Genomic DNA, 20,694 nt, shown 5'->3' on the forward strand with positions numbered 1-20,694 from the left:
AGTATGCTGGGTAACTGGGGCTCCAGAAATACCCCCCCAGGTCAAATTCCTTTTTCCCCTTTTTAAAAATTCCCCCAGGGGATACCCTTTATTTCATAAAACAAGTCTTTGAATGGATTGGGGTGTTTTATAAACCCTAAAATCAACATTTTATAATAATGAATGCATGCTATGCAAGAGAACAATATCAACAATCATAAGAAATCTCAATAGCTATTTCCGCTATAAATCCGCACATCACAACTTTCATCTAATATGATATTTTTCTAGATGATAAGCAAGATATCTGAGGACAGAGTGAGCTCAATAATGGACACATATTCCAAATCGGGGAAACTATAAGTCAGGGCATGATCCAGCACAATCGGGTATCTAGCAAGCAAACTAGTCATAAAGAAATAACATTTATGGCGACAAGCCCACATAACAACTGACGGAACCAACCTAAATGAAATTCTCCTCCACACCATGCCCGAAGGCGTATCATGTTCTCCCCGTCAATAACGACTATCTACATATGTTCCCTGGTCGGAGTCTAATTGTTATATCCCGTATTTTTGTACGTTGGAATATTTTAAGTTAGTTGCGACAAGTTAAGGACAAGGCTATTTTTCGATTTGGTGTAATGCATAAGTTGTTTATGAATTTTATTGGATGGAAATATTCCATGAAAATTTGAGGGCTAAGTTGAAATAAAAATTTCATGAAAGGCCAAAGTGAGCGTGTGTTAAAGTGGGGCCCACACATTGAGATTTTTTTTTGGGACATGCGGCAATTTATATGAATCACATATGTGAAGTTAAACATAACTCAAGAAGGACCCTTGAGCCAAATCAAAGTGGAAGTCCTCGAGCAAATATTTTTAAGTAACGTTTTCGGATCTCGACTTTGAGGGGCATAAACGGTATTATAAGTTTGGAATTTGGAAAAATACCAAAGATATAAGTTAGTAGATAATTGAAATATCTTTCCAACCATAGGTCATGGGTTCACGGAGACATCGGGATAAGGAGATATGGGACGTTTCAAGGCGAAAGGTCGAGGTGAACGGTGGGATTCGGCCCAACCCGATTCCAAGTCGGGTCAGGCCCAATACCCATGCCATTTAAGTGAAATTTTCATTTTCTCCTTCATTTTCAGACCAAAACATCCAGATTTTCAGAGATGGAGAGAGAGAGAGGGTAGAGAGAGAAAATTTGACCAAATCTGGCCCCCGAATCGCGAAGCTCATGAAGAGAAAAGTGTTGTACGTTACGTTGCCTTCAATTTGGGCTAAAAATCAGCCAAGAAGAAGAGGTGACGTCTTTGGCTGCATACTTAAGGTAAGACTAAGGTCCCTTTTTCATTGTTAACAAGTTTAATTAGAGTTTTAATGGATTAGAACGGAGAAAATAAGCGTTATAAACTAGTTTGTTATTTTGTTGAGATTTATGGATATATACGGGCTGTTTTTGGTAGACTATGATGAACAAAATTTTATTAGTATTTTTGGTTGTTGTTGTATGGATTCTAAGATGAAAATGATGAGTTGATGATTCAGAGTTTGAGGTGGAAAACGTATATGAAATTTTGTTTTAGAAGCTAATGTGAATTTAATGTAGTTTTCTGAATTTATGAAAATGATATTGTTAAGGTGTGTATTGTTGATGTAGTTTATGAATTTGGAAGGAAGAAAATGTATTGTTGTTGTTCTTGTAAATTTGGGGTTTCGGGTGGAGTAGAGTATTAATTGGATTGTTTGAATATTGTGCGGATTGTTGAAATGTTCTTGAATCGTGTTTGAATGGTTTTGGATTGGTATTTGAATATGCGGTCGTTGATGTTAGTTTAAAAAGATGAAGTTGAATTGAATATGCATGAATGTTGTCGAATTATGTGAAAAGGAATTATTAATGTTAGAACGTGTTTGGAATTACTTATGGATATTGTTATTGTGATTGTTGGTATGGTTGTTGTTGATATTGGCCGAGTTGAATTCTCGGGGTGTTGAATTATAGGGAAGTGCTGCCCAAATTTTGTAAATAAAGTGCGAGTTTAAAATGGGATTAAGAGATGCCTATGACTAATGTTTAGTGTCTAATACGTGTTGTAGATTTTGAAAAGCCAAGACTTGAGTTTGGATTAGCTTAGGAAGCAACCAAGGTATGTAAGGCTTACCTTTCCTTCTTTTGGGCATGTCTTAGATATGAGTAAGGTATGATATGTTATGAGCCTTGGGGGTAATTTCTAAAAAAATCCGAACATGTTGTATGATTCATATTCGCTTTGTGATGTTGGCATCCTTAATATGGTCAAGCTATGATCCGTATGTCCTTGATATGATTGGATTTGAAATGCTACATACTCGGTTTGTTCCGAAAGGATCTTATGTCTTTTGTATGGCTAAATTTCAAAAGTTGCATAAAAGTTGGTTTTGTTAAAAAAAGAGTTTTGTTCTCAAACGATTCAAAACTATAACGATAACTTTTCACAAAATAGAACCGGATGGCCTTGATATGCTAAAAAATGATTCCATGATGTATGATGACTATGTTTTCCATAGGCGGGCCGGCCTCGGAGTCGACACCGTTCGTGGGTCCCGCGACTCTCATATGTACTTCGACGACTTTTTGAAAAGAACTTAATATGACTACCTTTTCGACTCGAGTATGATTATATATTTGTTTGTTGAGTCTGAAATGTTGATTCGTGTACTTATGATTCGATACGTGACTATGATTTACGAAGTTCGGTTTGATATGTTCTGGTGGTATTCGGAAGAAAATGCGGAAATTTGACTATTTATTTGTGGCTTATAAACGATGGTTCGTTTTGATTAACCAATTAAGTCTTTGAAAATATTTTAAATCAGTATTTGGTTACTCACGATTATTCGTGCGTTGTTGTTACATTTTTGAGTTCCTGGCCGCGGTATGTAGAGCATGGATATTACGTTGGTTCTGGCGCTAGTATGTGTATATGTGATATTATTTGGGTTACGCCGCGGTATGTGTATATGTGTATGTGTGTGTATGTGTGATATTGACATTGGGATACTTGACCGCGGTATGTGTGATATTGACCTGGATACTTGGCCTCGGTATGTGTGTATATGTGGTATGTGATATGTGATAATATGATGATATGATCTTGTTTGCGAGGTCCCTCACTAGAGAAGTAGCGGACCGAATATGTGTATATGTGATTTTGACGGTACGGATTATGATCATTCGGTTAATGTCAGCTCAGATGATAAGTTAGGATGTTATGATGTGTTACGGTAGGCATTTGGCATTCTGATTATTATATTTGTCGTCGGTACCTCTGTTGTACGATTTGTGTTTCAGATGCAAGTACCTTGGTATTCTGGTTATTATGCTCACGTTCTGTACTCCCTTACTTGGTTATGACCTCAAGTTTCAGATCTATGCTTTCATACTCAAGACATATGTCGTACCGGCACAACCTTTCAGGGGTGCGTTTCGTACCACGCGAGTATTCGGATGAGTGAGGATATTAGCGACGGATATTCCTTTGGATTGGCAAGCTCCGTTTCCTCTCGGAGTGTTCTTGCGAGTCGGCATTTATGTTATGGTATTTGGGTTATGTTAGAGACTTTGCGGAGACGGTGTATGTAATATGTACGTTGTAAGCGGCCAGGCGAGCCGATATGTTATTATGCATTTTGTTACAGCTTCGTTATGACTACGAATTTTATTTGATTTGAAAAAGACGAAAGGCATGTTTGTTTTCTGAAAAATTTTCATTATGTGCTTATGTCATGATTTGCGGGCCCAGTATGGTTATGTGTGTTACGAGAGTCGTGTCTGGGTTCGACCCAGATAAGGGTCGGGTGCCCATCATGCCCCACCTAAATTAGGGTGTGACACTAATAATGGTAAACTGTAACCTACCTTAAAGCCGAACATGAGCCACGAACCATCCATCCTGGGCTTCTTCCCTTTTTGGAATGCATCCGAATGGGCGAAGTCTAGTAAAATAAGTATTCGATATTTTCAAACGAAACAACAATCACCCAAACTACCATAATCCTAGAAGGACTCAAAAATGACCTTGAGAAAATGAGCACGGGCCCAAAAGGGAAAAATCTGAACTTTTACTTAAAATTAGTCTACTAGAAGTTCAACCAATCAACAACCTAAGTTCATGCATTTCTAACCCCTAATGAGCTTTCAATTCGTCTAATTACTAAAATCCCTAAAGCTCAAGGAAGACCCAAAAGTTAAACCATTAGAAAAATCCAGTTTGCGAAGTTGAGATTTGAGTTGGAAATAACTTGCCCAAGCAGCAATCTATGAAATCCTTTCAAACTAACCCATGATTTTAGTTTAAGAACAACATTCCACCCACCTAGGGTTTTACAAGCCAAAGGGTTTTCCCCCAAACCAAAAATCTAACTTGAAATTAACTAATGGAAGGAATAAAGATTAAAAGGAAATAACCAAATGGGGTTTAGATCTTACCCTCTCCAAGAACCGATGGAACCCTCTGAAATCCTCTCCAAAATCTGCTCGAGGAAGTTTTGTGTGTGAAAATGAGGTCCAATCCCGAATTGGGAGAATAAATGTCTAGTCTGCTCAGCGACTTCCGCTGACGCAGGATTTTCCTCTGAGAGGCGACGCCGCATCTGCAAAAAATATTCCGCAGATGCGAGCTTACTTATCCAATCAGATTTCCATAGAAGTGGAAGAAGAGACGCAGAAGCGGGCTTGCAGATGCAGCCCAAACGTGAGCAGATGCAAACCGCCTGAAGGTGAATTACAATTTCCCACCAACTCCCAAAAGTCGCCTATAGGTCAAACCTTACCCGCATAATTAACTTAAAGGACTCAAAAATCCTCGGGACCACGTCACTTATCCTCGTAACCAAAATACACGTAAGTGTTATAGCCCGTATTTTATACGTTTGGAAATTTCGAAGTCGACGTGGAAAGTTAAGGGCGAGACCATCTTCAAAAATTATTTTAATGTACGAGTTGTCGTGAATATTATTTATGACTATTATTAGTATGGAAATATTGTGAGAGGCTAAGGGCAAAAAGAGAAATTCGCAAAATAGGCCGTGAAAATAATGCAAGGCTAGGGGCAAAATGGTAATATTGAGGAAAGTCGAGGGGGCAAAACGGGAATTTCACCAAAGGGTTCATGAGAGTTCTAAAAGGGGCCATATTAGCCGTACGTGGACAAAAAAAAAAAGAAGAATGGAAAAGATGACAAATAAGTCATCTTTTAATTTAAAAAAATTCAAGAAAAAGGATGAATAATCTAGAGAAATTGAGAGAGGGGCATGTGCTCACATGTCGAATTTATATATATATATATATATATATATATATATGTATATGGGGAAGATGGGGAGCGGGCGGAGCGCTATAGACACACGGTACATGTAGCCGTATCTATCATGATATCATCCCGGACGCGGGATGCATACATATACATCTATTTATGGTTAAATGGATCGACGCCGGCAATACAGCATGTTACATGATATATTTTCTATATACATGAAAAAGAAATGTTTATCAAAGACAACTTAGGCCCCACGCGTATACAGTTACTCCTTTATCCTATGATACGGTCTATGTTTCCAACGGTTATTACTCATGCACGGGTTACGCTTTACACACGATATGTTCCATATGTACGGATACGCCTTCGATGATATATCTCATACGTACGGAACACTCTCTTTTACATGATATGCTCTGTTCTTACTATGTTGTTCTTTGTTCATGCCTTACATACTCGGTCTAATGCTATGCATCGACCCTCTTTCTCCGAACCGCGTGGTCGTTGTTTCAGCAAAGTTGGCAAGCTCCATTTGCTACGACGTTACGATATGATGTTCGATTCGAAGTTAGAGACTTTGCGGACGGATCATGAGTTTAGTATGTCACCCCGAAAACACGCGTCTTGTTGTATTATGTTTTAAAAAATAAAATGAGTTTTAACTACTTACTTATTACTTGTCGACGTACAAATTTTTTGAAGGGTTTGATATGTAATAAGAGTTAGCGGGTTCGCTCGGCTCCAAACGTGGGGTTGTGCCTATCACACCCTAGTAAAGTCGATAGAAAGGTATTTTTCGAAGAAAAGGGAGAAAATTCTATAACGACCGAACGGGTCGTTACAGTATCACGTTATATCAAGGACTAAATATAAAAACTGAAAACACTGCTCGATTCGGTCTGTGTATATAGTGCTTTTAGTTTGTGCACACCCCTTAAGATATTCACTCGCTCCTGGAAAGTAAAAAGTATTTTGCACTAAATTACCCTTAATTAAATAGTACATATTTAATATGATTTTTTTTAAATTATGTAAATATCTACTTATCAATATAAGAGCAAATTTGGAAAAGAAATTAAAACATTGTTGATTATGTGAAAAAATATTTATTTGGGACTAAATGTGAAAGCTTAAATCACCATAAAATATGGACCAAAGAGAGTATTTTTCTTAGAATATAATGGTGTTCTACCCTCTTTAATTTTAAATGCTTCAATAAATATAATTAATGGATATGAAACTTTGTGTCAAGGCTAAGATAAGCGTAGCCAATACGAGGCATAGGACCATCTGTAGGAATTTTTCCCGTTGGAAAAGTCCAAACAGCGCCCCCTTTGTAGCTGTAAGCATTTCCTATTTTGCGAGCATTAAATTTCTCGAAAATTGAAAGGGTTAAAGGGTAAAAAAAACACCTTAAGTATCATCTTTTTTTAGCGTTCTATCTAAACTATGTGTATGAGAGTTTTTTTTATCTAAACTATCACCAATTAGTTTGCAAAACACACCTCAACTATCAGTTTTTCACTTTTCCTACCTGAACTATCACCAACTAATTTGCAAAACACACCTTATAAAAGTGAACAAATGATAGTTGAGGTGTGTTTATAAACTAATTGATGATAGTTTAGGTAGGAAACTAATTGCAAAACACACCTCATAAAAGTGAACAAATGATAGTTGAGGTGTGTTTTACAAACTAATTGATGATAGTTTAGGTAGGAAACTCTCACACCTAACAGTTCAGGTAGGAAACTAAAAAAAAAAAGTGATACTTGAGGTGTGTTTTTGACGAAATCTCAAAATTAAACGCATCACACAAACAAACAGGTCATCGCAATTACTATCATATGAATTATACAGGCTGTGTGATTACTACCTTAGTAATTACACCAACTCCAATTACCAGATGGCTTTCCAAATAGACTCTAAAAGTTGTGCAGTCACTAACAATTTCTTGAAGCTTTCAGCCCAATATTAATAATAAGAGCAAAATAGGTTTGAACTGGTAGATTATCTCTTGATTTTCTAAATTGGATAAGTAGAAGTGAACATCTATTAGTATACTGGACAAGTATAGAAGGACAGAGGGAGTATTAGTTCAGTAATGACTTTGCACTCTCCTTTAGAAATTATTTATTACTCTCGATGCATATTAATTGTTTCTTTAGCTCAAGAAAATTGTTCCAAAATAATTGTAACTTTAGAAATTCAAAACTAAAGTTGACAATTATTTTCAACCGTACCCTTAATGGCACAATATTTAAGAAGAAGAAAATCTTTATTAAATAGAGATAACTTAGTAAACTGTATCTTGTATTTTTTGTTTTTTCTTAATGGCCGTGAAAAAAAAAACTAAAAGGATAGTTAAAATGAAACAAACAGTGTAAGAATTTCATTTACTAAATTAATCCTATTAATAGAAATCTAAAACTGTAATGCCGATAAATTTCAAATGGGGTGGGTACTTAATGTTAAAGGTAATATGGAAAAAAAAAAATCTTTCTCGATTTACTAAAATAAAAAGTAAAAATAAAATTATTTGTAGTATACTGGAATAGTAAAAGAAAACAAATAAGTAAATTTTAAAGGCACTTGATGAGCTAGATTATAATTTTAGCTTTAGATGGTGTAAAAAATATTGGGTGAAAGATTATTTTTTTCCTTCCCCAATCCCCCCTCCCCGCCCATGTAATAATTAATCATATTATACATGATATTTATTTTTTACCTAGATGCTTTACTTGTTATTTAGTTATTTTATATCTTAATGGTAATTTCAGTTCATTTAAAGTTTAAATAGATCACTTGTCTTTTTACGAATTTGTTATAAAATTACTTGGTTGAAATATACTGGGTATGTCGTTGTCGTTTGTTGTTATAAAATGTACCAAATTTTAAGATTGTTATTTTAGTCATTCTTTTATTGTCTATTGTGTGTATGGATTCATTTAAAATTTAAATATAGAATCTTTTAGAAATTTATTATAAAATCTACTTCTATATTTTTAATAATAACTTTTGAATTACATGCATTAAATATATATTTAAAAAGTTCTCACTCTCATTTATTTTCAATTATATAAATACATTATTTTTCTACTAAAAAGTTTCATTCTGCTTATTCTTTCATCAACCAATGCTATTAGTTTATAAGCTTGAATATTATTTTATTTTCTTACTTATGAAATAAAATTCGGTTTGTTCTATAGATAAATCTATAGAAAAGATTTTGATGACCTATAGAGTAAAACAGATATTTAAGAAAATTAATTGAGATATAAGGGGAACAGGTTTATTGCTTTGCATTGGAATGGGAGTTTGAAAAGTAAAGTTGGAGTGAAAAAAAAAAAATCACCCGGTAATTTTGCAAAATTTTTGTAGTTCAAATTATTGTAATATGTTATTTACCATTTTCTAGGTTAACAATTAATGCATATTATAATAAAAATATTTTGAATTTGCTTTTTAACTTTAATGATATAATTGCGTATATACTTTTTACACGATTGGTAAAGTATCCAAAAACTATCCCTCAATAGCATAGCCTTACGAAGATATATAGATCACAATTTAGGAGGCAACATAAATTATTGTGGGCTAAATTATTTATTAGTAAGACAAAAGGGGGCAAAGGAAATAAAAGAAGATAGCCGATTAAAGAACTCAGCCTCTTGATGGGAGGAGAGGTTGATTCATTAAAAAGATTAATGTGCCGAAAGAGGCAAAGCTATTTTTCATTTCCTATACTACTTCCTCCTTTGGTAATGAAGAAAAATAAGTAGAACAGCAATTTTCTGTTCCACTTGTCGATGAAGAAATGCTGTTTAATTCCTGCTCGATGTTTTTCGAATAAACCTTTTTTTTTAAAACAAATAATAGAGAGTTAATTTCACGTATGACCATTGAATTTTAACTACTTTGACAGTATTAAAGTCCAAAACTATTTTATGTCTCATCAATGTAAATGAATAAAGATGTGTTTGATGTTGCATCTATTACTGATACATTTTTTTTAGAATAAATTAGTTGTTTAGTTATAGAAAGAGTTTAATAGTAGTTGATTTAGTAGAATACTAAGTATTTTAGTTTTAGTAAGAGTCTAAGACGCAAATTTTCATCTACATCTTCAACCTTGCTACTCGTATCTCTATTTAAAAAATCATAACAGTGGTACCAGAGCCTCCATATATTAATCTTAATGAATCTATGAGTTCATTGAAGAAGAGCAACTTTCAACCACTTTTAACTCGTACCTATTTTCAATCCATGCTTATTTTTAACGCATGAATCTCTTCTTAACCCTTGCTTATTTTTAACGTTTGGTTCCCAATAGCATTTTTAACCAATGCTTATTCTTTAAGCAAGGCTATTTTCAACCAATATTAATTATTTTAACATATTTAGATCCATAATTTTTTTTTCATACCTGTTGTAACCCTGACAAAAAATCAATATGCCTTTGAATGCCCGACAAACCTTCACTGGTGAAGACTATCATATTTGGCGAGTGAAGATAAACTTAGAAAGCAATAATTTTCTTGCACAAGAATAATTTTCTTCAGTTTGAAAAGAAAACTTATAAAATTATTTTCAATCAACGGAACAGAGAAATTGTTACTGAAAATACTTGAAGCATGTGATGGAAAACTGCAAGAAAATTGAGTTCAAGAAGAAGAAAGAGTCATGTTACAAGAGAGGAAAAAAAATTACAAGCACAAACTGCTAGAGCGTAAGTTGAGGAGGAGAAATTAGTTGTTTAGTTGTATAGGAGGAGTCTAATAGTTGATTTAATAGAATATCCAGTTACTTAATTTTAGTAAAAGTCTAATATTTTAATTGTAGAAGAAGTCTACTATTTTATTTATGTGGCTATCTATAAAAGACACAATATCCCATCCATATATTCGACCTTGCTACTCGTCTTCCTCGTAAAAAAAATCATCATAACAAGATGTTATATGTATTTGCAATTAAAAGTGAATACAAAATTTAAACTTGATGAGTTAATTGTTAAAACCTTAGCACTAATTCATTGTACTTGTAATATTATAAGTACATAATTTAATATTAAAAATTTAATAATTTTTTACATGTATATCTAGATTTCATGACGAAAGTATCAAGTTGAGTTGAACCATGAATATAGGCTTCATTCGCCTCTACCTACTGTTTTAGTGGCGAGCCCGATTCTAATCTCCATTTTTTCTAGTTTTTCGGCTTATTGCATTCTTCATCCGGTGACAAATATTAGTTGTATTGACAAATTAAATTTGTTTTAAAATACTTGACGTCTTTTAAAGCAAGAAATATTATCACTGGGAAGTTAATTAAGTAAGATATAGAAGAAACGAATAAATGGTAATTTATACAAATCCTATTATTGATTTGAGGCCATTACATGTGTTTCCTGAGGACATGTGTTTATTGAGGCATTCAAAAAATTTAAAAGAAGGATTGTATGGACGGGAGGTAGTATCAAATCTTTATCAAACTTGTCTAAGTTTTTAATAGAGTGGTGTTTCTCCGGTATAGCTTGAAATTAGTTCAGAAAATGGCCAAGTGAAGTTAAAAAGTCAAAAATTCTATGACAACTTGCTTGGAGGGGAAAAAAGAATGAAGAAAAAGAAAAGTACTTAGAAATTAGGGAAAAGCAATATGCATATCGATTTCTGGGATCTAATAGAATATTATATGTAACTGGTGAAGAAGGTACAGGCAAAGTCAAAAGTGTCAAACGAGTTAAACTTTATTTAATTACTTTAATTGAACTCTAGAATTGAAAAACAGAAGCTAGTATAAGGGGTCGTCTGGTACATGCCATAAGGTGGGATACCTCAGTACTAATTTTTGTATTACTTTTATACCATATTTGGTATAATATAAGATAAATTTATACATTCTACCAAACAAAGTATAAAATAAAGCACAATCTTAAAAATGAGATATCCCACCTTATTTCATTAACTTTGGGATTATTGAAATTATTTTATCTCATCTCCCAAACGGGATAAATTAATCTCGAGATTATAATCTTGAAATTATAATTCCGAGATAATTTAGTCCGCATACAAAGACCACTTATAGTTTAATTCCGTATTGCGGCTTTGTGGGATAGCTAGTTCAAATTCTTCATCCTTCACTCACAATCACATGCCACCTTTTTCATTAAAATTGTCACAATTTTTCTCCAACCTATCTCTTTCTACATATCTATAAAAGCCCCACCACCTTCTCTCATATAGTAATCCAAACATACATCTTTCTTCTCATCTCATCTCATCTCTCTCTTTCTCTAAAATACCTTTTTCCTCCATCTCTCTTTAATTTGATCCATCCATCAACACCTTTTTTTTCCATCAATCAATCAGTTTCTCCGTTTAGAGTAAAATCATTAATCTTGATGGATCGTCACCATGTTAAAGTCGGTTTGAGCCGTGTAGCTAATTGTAACAATAAGAACATTAATAGCAACCATCTTCAACAGCATGAAGAAGACATGGACCTCCGACGAGGTCCATGGACTGTCGAAGAAGACTTCACCCTCATGAATTACATAGCTCATCATGGTGAAGGTCGCTGGAATTCACTTGCCCGTTGTGCTGGTAATTAATTTAAATCATTATACTTATGTGTTTTTGTTAAGTACCTATTTTTTGTATAGTAAATTGTTGAGTTAGTTAGATATTAATTTTCTTCTCAAGAAATGGGGTTTTCTTGGTATAATTTCTAACCATGGGTGGATAAGTTGGAAGTTTCGTGCTAGATAAGGATGTGTGTGTGTGGTTTATAATTCCTTTCCGTACTAGGTAATCTTTTAAAAGCAGAGAAGCACTCATCAAAATGTAATAAAGATAAAGCAAAGGAGGTATAATTGGGTGCAAAAATATTTTTAAAAAGAGAAGGGAAAGAAAAGGCAATTGATACGTAGTTCCATCAAGCTCTTGTGTTCTGAACTTTACGAATAATTAATCTCAGAAATATAATATATTTCTATGGCATGGTATTTGTAACAGGTCTAAAGCGAACTGGGAAAAGTTGTAGATTGAGATGGCTGAATTATCTCCGCCCCGATGTTCGACGTGGAAATATCACTCTTGAAGAACAGCTTTTGATTCTTGAACTACATTCTCGTTGGGGCAATCGGTATGTTTCATTTAAACATGATCGACTTTACAGTTATCAATTCTTGTTTCGGTATTACTCAATTCTGATCAATTATATATGTTATATAAGTGTAGGTGGTCAAAAATCGCTCAGCATTTGCCAGGAAGAACAGATAACGAGATCAAGAATTATTGGAGAACGCGAGTGCAAAAACATGCGAAACAGCTGAAATGTGACGTGAACAGCAAGCAATTTAAGGATACCATGCGTTATCTATGGATGCCGAGGCTAGTGGAGAGAATTCAAGCAGCAGCCGGTGCCACCGCCTCCGACCAAGTGCTTCATCATCAAACAATTAATCCAAACATGGTGCCAATTGATCACAGCAATAACACTGCTGCAGTTACTAATTCAAGTACGGCAGCTTCATCAGAAAACTCATTTGGGACGCAAGTTTCACCTGTTTCTGACCTCACTGATAGTTGCTACAATTACCCCCAAGTTAGCAGTAACGTCGTTAATCAGCAAGGTTGTTTTCAAGTAAATCATCATCAAAATAGTAGTCAACTGTGTCACGTTGGAGAATCTTTAACAAGCCCCACGGGCTACTTTCACCATGCTACTGCTTTAGAATTCCAAGCTGCAGCTATGGATCATCAGCAAAACACGAATTCTCAATGGATGGACGGTGCAAATTTCTATGACAATTTGTGGAATATTGAGGACATGTGGTTCTTACAGCAGCAACTCAACAACAGCAACAACAATGTTGTCTGAGGATAATTAAGACCAAGTTGCATTCTAAATAAACACCATATCATGACGTGTAAAAAAAAAGTTAAAGAGGTGGGGGATTCATATAGAAGAATTGGGATGCATCAAATTTCATCCTTATGTAGGACACACACATGTAGCTTCTGGGGAGAGAGACATGCAGGATTAGTTGTGGATTTTACAGTTTAATTAAAGTTACTTTAATTTTCTTCTCAATTTTTAGGTTTTTTTTTTCCATTGAGGGGGTGGGGTTAAAAGGATTGATTTGTAACATCTTTATTTTGTTTTGATTATTTATAACATCTAGTTATTTGAGTTATATTCTTTGCATTATAACAAGCTTCTATATTCTTTCGATTTTATTCTTCTTTCTAGAGCGCGGTAGAAACCAATATATATAAATAAAATATAAGAAAAGTAATAACATAAAAATCATGAGATTCCACACTTTGATTATATTGTAGTAGCTAGACATTTCTTTTCCTTTTTGCATTCTTTTCGTTTTTATCTTGTTTATGTATATTCTCTTCATAATTGGCTAATTAAAATAAACTTAAGAGGTTGCATTATAGAAGGGGGAAATAGGTTATAGGTATAATTAAATTAAGATGCGGGAGGAGGGTGCATAATTGGTTCCACTATCTTTACTAGTAAAAATGTCATTGTTGCTTGTTATTCTAGACAAGTTGTGGAATTTCAGAACCACAGCCTATGGGGCCTGAACCAGATTAAAAGATCCTTGTCCTTGCTCTAGATTAAGGAAAAAAAGTACAGAAGCAATGATTTAAGGACGTGGCATATTCTCACTTATGTATTTATAAATAGTTAAATTCCAAATTGCTGGAATTCCATTCCCTTATTAGTGTAAAGTCTCCCATTACTGTGATCTTATCATCATATTGTGTGAATGCTACCTGAGTGGCTTCCAATGTCACCAGTGACTAATGGAGATTAGTTATAATTTAATATACATATAATTAAACATCCCAATTACCTCTTAAGACACACCCCATTATTAATCTTTCTTTTGTTTTGGCACTTTGTTTGCCATCGTACGAGCAATGTTTTCATTGAGCCCATAGAACTCGACAATGTTCCCATATTTATATTATTTTTCATAACTTTCTTTCTATGTCTGCCAATCATCTCTCTCTCTCATCTCTCGAAGCTGCAGTTAAAATAAAATACTGTTAAGGTTTTCGAATTTGTTTTAGAAAAAATAATCTGGAACACGCAAGATACATGCATTTTCCCTAACCTTTTATAGGCCCTGTGGTTTTTTTAGCAAAAGAAAAAACATCTTCTGTCCTTTCTACTTGGGAGTGGGAAAAAACATCATCAATGGAACTTCGAAAGTCCAATTATTTGTTTAGCAAGTCTGATATACTGGTTAATCAATAATGTTCTCTTTTTATCCTACCGTTTTTATTTCTTCTGTTAGAAATTGACAAAAAGGAGAGCGCGGTGCTAAATCACTAATTCATATTCACATCGCATAGATATATTAGATGGAAAATTAAGTGTTCTCTATCAAGGTCTTTCCAGTATAGACACGAATTCAAAATTTCTGATTAAAGATGAAGGTATCTGAATCACACCTTTTGGTAGTATGGGGAGTACTCTAGTTTAAACTTTTAGCCCTGTCACAAAAGATTATGAGTTTAATTCATCCGTGTCACAAGAATGATAATATTATTCTTTGCGGAGTTATAGCTCCTTCTTTGAGTACACAATTCTCAACTATTTATTTATTTATTTATTTATTTATTTATTTTTGTAAAAAACTGTGTAGTATCTTTTTTATGGAGTTTCCAACACATCAATTTATTTTTAAGCCTTATAAACTTAATGTATAATTCACACAAAATTAGATGAATTAACTCTTAAGTCCATCAACTCTTTTAGATGATTGTAGTACATACTAGCTAACATATCTTGTGTAACAACGGGCGGAGAAACAAAATAATTAGACCATCCAAAACTTTATATTTATCAAAACATTACAGTACAATACAATACGATACATTATGAAATTATGTGTAACAACCATCTAAAAAAAACAAGTGTTTCAGATCCCACATGAAATGAACATTTGTGATGGGTATGTTTTCCCTCAACGGAAAGTGATGCAGCTTGTTTGATTGGAATTATAACTTATGGATTATAAGTCATAAGCTATAAGTTAGAATTCTAACTTATGTCTTTTGGCTTAAAAATAAATGCTTAAAAATATTTTTTATCTTACTCATACACTATAAAAGCGCTTAAAAACTATTTTGGCTTAAAAACACATAAAATAAGCCAATTCAAACGGGCTCTTAATATAGTTTTATATTGAGGTTTAATGTTGCAATTTCAATGACTCTACTTTGACACAGGGTTCAAATTAAATTTCACAACAAGGAATTATACTACTGTGTGTCCACCATTTTCCTATTGTATGTATTTGCCTATCCATATCCCAAACAAATTCGAAAAAGGGTGATGTTTGGTAGGAGGTAGATTTTTTCCGAAGAGATGAAATAGTTGAATAGAAAAATTGACTCACACGTGGGAAGAGGGATGGATAATTGAAAACGTGATGGAATATTGTATTTAGGAGAAATGTGGACGCGTATAAAACTACAAAAGCTTTTATTGATACTTTATATTAAATTAAATATATATGGTGGGTTTGACTTGGCGGCTGGAATATTTGTAGGGCGCGTGCCTTATAGAGAAGCCCTCTAAAAAGTGGTCCCAAAGTTAGAGGGTGTTAAGAGACCTCCACGTATACTTTACTAGCCCCCGCCCCTATAATAATAATGATTAATTAATATATAGTATAAAGTATTAAAATACAACTAGGCTTCCTAGACCGAAGCACCCATTGCCGCAAGCCTTGACACTAATAACAACTTACATCTAATAACAATTTACATTGCCACGAAGGCTAATATTAAGCCAGTCACTCACTCGGTCCTATAATGGGAAACAGCAACCCCAGCCCACAATATTTTCCAAAATTCCCATCTTATTAATTTTCTTAAGTAGGTAATTAATATGATGAACACTAATATATGAAGTCAACGGTATTCGAACTTGTAACATAGAGTTTCAAATTAGGAGTTAGTTTGTTACAATAAGTTACTTTTTAATTCGTTTAGAAAAAGAATGACTCTTTTCTGAATTTGAGAACTTTTATAGGCACATAAAATATTATGACATGTTTAAGATTACAATTTAAAAATGTTATAGTTCCAATTTTTTTAATTAATTCTTCGTGACTAGTCAAATAAGTTTCACATAAATTACGACGGAAAGAGTATCATTTATGAAAGATTACCCATTAATACTATGAAATAGAGTTATCTACTATTACATATTAAATAACCAGATTAGGTAAATATTTCTTTTATAAAATCGTTGCGCATAACTTAATTAATATATTTATTTTTTTGACTGATGATTTGTTTTGTTCAAAATCAAATTATAGGGGAAAATCTCAGTAATGTACAATCCAGCATAAGAAATTACATTCACGTAGCCATATTTTTAATTTACATCCGCATAGCCACTTTTTCACCGTATACAACATTAAACAACAATATACAACTTTATACACCTGGAGTAGATAATGTATCAACGTTGTATAAAAGTATATATACAATATTATACAATAGTATACAACTTTATACACTTACTAGAGACAATGTATCAATCTTGTATAAGAGATGTTTATACACACTCACTGTTATACAAAATTATACAACCTTATACAAAAATTTATTTCCCCTCCTCCACCACTGTACCCACCACCACAATGGCGTTACCTACTCCCCGCGCCAACTCCCACCGCTGGAGCATATTCATGTGTGCTTGAATTTTCCAAAAAAGATGGGAAGACCTTGATTTCCTATTCAATTACAAAATCTTTGTTTCAACACAGTTCAAAGCCCAATCCTAATATTTGATAGCAATAAAGTTGGTCTAATATTCAAATTGGTGCGCGTTACACCTTTGAACTCACCAGCCATGGAAACAGTCATCTAGAGATTTCACCACTGCCGATCCTCGTCGGTTCCTTCACCTCATTCCCCCTATGCTGCCGATCCTCGTCAGTTCTTTCGCCTCCTGTAATATACTTGTAATTGAAACAGTGATGATGATAATAGGACACGAAATTGGGGATTTTATTGATAAAACTGATAATAGGATGATACAATGTATGAACAATGAAATCTAATTAGCTACTCCAACTGTAGATTCCAAGCTCAATAATCCTCCTGCAATGGAGAATAATCGAAGTGAGAATTGGGGAAGAAGAAGAGAGAAAGAGAGAAGAAGAATAGAGAGAGATCGAGAGAGAGAGAGAGAGAGAGAGAGAGAGAGAGAGAGAGAAATGAGATTATACCATGTCAATAACTGCTTGCTTAGCTGTAATTTTTGATATTTAAAAACCTAACTAACTCCCCATCCACGAATTAATCTCAGCCCTTGAATTGTTTTAATGAAATTATGATACCAGCCGTTGATCACCTATGCATGTGCTCCTCACGTGGGACTAGGAAGCCACAAATCTTTGCCACGTTGCACTTTCCCTAATTCATTCTAATATCCCAAATTCCCAATTTGAACCCTAAATTCCCAAATCAAAACATTATATTGCCAACCCCTTCAAAACGACCTTGACCTCAAGGTCAGAGCTGAGCCACAAATGCCGAAAATTGACCTGCGATATAGCCTCAATCCTCCCACGTCACCTCCGCTTCACTCATATTAGACCAATGCACCAGAACTAGCACCACAACAGCGTTATTTCGCTTTTTCACGCGATCATGTAAAATGGCTAAGGGTTGGATGAGAACACGACCATCGACCCTACATGTAGACAGATCTGTCTGGATCACGATGGTCGGACCGATTTTCTTCTTCAACTAAGACACGTGAAACACGGGGTGGATTAAAATTTCATGCGAGCTTGAGCTGTGTGTAAGTTGTACTTAAGCTATTGAAACAAACTTTGTTTTTGAGCTAAAGCGGCTCCAACTTCAGTATGGGTAGAGTTGGGTAAGGAACCTGGTAGAATATGGGGTAGTGGCATACCATATAAAGCTTCGAAAGGGGTAGTTTTTAGGGCAGTATGGTAGTTGGTGTTGTACCACCCATTTTGCAAAGGAAGCCATTTTACCCAACCTTTAGGTTCATTAAAAATTGTAGCTCTAAGATAAGCCTCCAAGAATCTGTTAAGCCTATCAGTTTGGCCATCCGACTGTGGATGATAAGCTGTTGACATGTTTAGCTTTGTACCCATAGTTCTGAATAGCTGTTGCCAAAACTGACTAGTAAAAATAGGATCTCTTTCTGAAATAATTGACTTGGGTAACCCATGAAGTTTGTAAATCTCCTGTAAGAATAATTCAACAACTTCTTTGGCAGTATAGAGGTGTTTAAGAGCTAGGAAATGCCCATACTTAGTTAACCTATCCACCACCACAAGAATAGAATTCTTATGACCAGATAAGGGTAACACTTCTATGAAATCAAGAGCAATATCTTGCCATGGTGCCTCAGGAATAGGCAATGGCTGTAACAACCCATGGGAGCGTACATTCTCAGTCTTCACCCTCTGACATACATCACATTCAGCCACCCATTTGCATATATCAGCCTTCACATTAGGGCAGTAGAACACTATTCTTAGCCTCCTATAAGTTCCTAGCTGCCCTGAATGACCCCTTAAACGTGATTGATGGAATTCTGCAAGTATTCTAAGTCTTAAATCAGTTGGCTTGTCCACCCAAATTTTGCTTTTGTACCTTATGATACCTTGATGTAATGCGTAGGATGGTTTGCTAGAGGAATCAGTGATCAGCTCAGTAAGAAGTTGAGTAGCAACTGGATTATGTTCATAGGTGAGTATGATCTCTTGCATCCAAGTAGGCTCAACCACTGATAGGGCATTGAGTGAAGGACCTTCCTTTAATCTTTTTGAAAGTACATCAGCCACCCTGTTTTCTGCTCTTTTTTGTATTAAACCTCGTAGTCTAGCCCCAATAACTTAGTTAATCCTTTCTGTTGCAAAGCAGTGTTAACCCTTTGTTCCAACAGAAATTTGAGACTGTGATGGTCAGTCCAAATAATGAAATGAATGCTCTGCAAATAATGACTCCATCTGTCAACAACTGACAGTAATGTCATGTACTCTTTTCCATAAGTTGACAACCCCAATTGCTTAGGTGCTAAAGCTTTGCTGAAAAAAGCACGGGGCACAACCTTGCATTAAGATTTCCCCCATACCAGTTGAACAAGCATGTATTTCTACTATAAATATCTTGGTAAAATATGGTAATGCTAGAACTGGAGAGGTTGTCATAGCTACCTTTAATCTTCAAATGCCATTGTAGCTTCATCATTCCATTGAAAGGCGTTTTTCCTTAACAAATTGGTCAAGGGTCTGCTGATAATACCATATGACCTCACAAACCTCCTATAGTAACCTGTAAGACCAAGAAAACCTCTCAAAGCTTTCAATGATTTGGGCAAGAGCCAGTTGGCCATAGCTTCAATTTTAGAAGGATCAGTGGATACCCCCTCCTTAGTTATTATATGCCCCAAGTACTCAACTTTCTTCTGCCCAAAGGAACATTTAGACAACTTAGTATAGAGTTGTTCTTTCCTCAGAATGCAAGGACCTAATGTAGGTGCCCCAACTGTCCTTGAATAGAGTTGCAATATACCAATATATCATCAAAAAATACTAACACAAACTGCCTCAAATGAGCCTTAAACATATGATTCATGAGGCTTTGGAATGTAGCAGGTGCATTAGTAAGTCTAAAAGGCATCACTTTGAACTCATAGTGCCTCATGTGTGTCCTAAATACCGTCTTGTGTATATCCCCTTCATACATCCTAATTTGGTGATAGCCTGCTCTTAAGTCAATTTTAGAGAAGATAGTTGATCCATTCAATTCATCCAGTAGGTCATCTACCAATGGTATAGGAAATTTATCCTTAACTATCATTCTATTCAATTCCCTATAGTCAATGCAAAATCTCCAACTGCTATCCTTTTTCTTAACAAGCAATACTGGTGAAGATAAAGGTGAGTGGCTAGGTTGGATAATCCCATTTTGTATCATATCTTGCACCTGTTTTTCAATCTCATTTTTCTAGTAAAAGTTGTACATGTAAGGCCTGATGCTTACTGACACTGCTTCTAGTTTCAGGTGGATGAAATGGTCATGCTCTCTTTTGGTAGAAAGAGAATTTGGCTCCACAAACACTTCATGAAATTGATCCAGCAACTGTTGAAGCTTGATAGGTACTGTTTCCTTCTCCTCTATCTCTGTTGATGAAATAGTGAATAGGTAAGCCCAAATAGAAAGTTTGGCTGTTTTTGAATAGCTCTTTGACTCTATTAGAAGACATACTTTTAAGCTCTGCACTGTTGTGAATTCCCCTGAGTTCCATTCTCTTCCCATTATGAGTCACCTATGCAATGTGTTTCACAAAACCCAACAAAATATGATTGTGAGCTTT

General features: G+C 34.7%; 1 protein-coding gene across 1 annotated transcript; it reads left to right on the forward strand.

Annotated features, from left to right (window-relative positions):
- Positions 1–11,522: 11,522 nt before the first annotated feature.
- On the forward strand, positions 11,523–13,489 carry LOC132034477 (transcription factor MYB78-like). The gene is made up of 3 exons (XM_059424848.1): positions 11,523–11,894; positions 12,306–12,435; positions 12,531–13,489. Exons 1-3 carry the CDS (start codon positions 11,693–11,695, stop codon positions 13,171–13,173), a joined length of 975 nt encoding a protein of 324 aa, XP_059280831.1. The 5' UTR covers positions 11,523–11,692; the 3' UTR covers positions 13,174–13,489.
- Positions 13,490–20,694: the final 7,205 nt, after the last annotated feature.

This window comes from Lycium ferocissimum, chromosome 10, assembly GCF_029784015.1.
Source record: "Lycium ferocissimum isolate CSIRO_LF1 chromosome 10, AGI_CSIRO_Lferr_CH_V1, whole genome shotgun sequence".
Taxonomy (NCBI): Eukaryota; Viridiplantae; Streptophyta; class Magnoliopsida; order Solanales; family Solanaceae; genus Lycium; species Lycium ferocissimum.

Bases quoted from the DNA above. Each gene is read 5' to 3' on its own strand.
- LOC132034477 (XM_059424848.1), top strand. From the start codon at position 11,693: ATGGATCGTCACCATGTTAAAGTCGGTTTGAGCCGTGTAGCTAATTGT. The intron at 11,895-12,305 runs GTAATTAATTTA...TATTTGTAACAG, and splicing joins TTCACTTGCCCGTTGTGCTG to GTCTAAAGCGAACTGGGAAA. The intron at 12,436-12,530 runs GTATGTTTCATT...ATATAAGTGTAG, and splicing joins CATTCTCGTTGGGGCAATCG to GTGGTCAAAAATCGCTCAGC.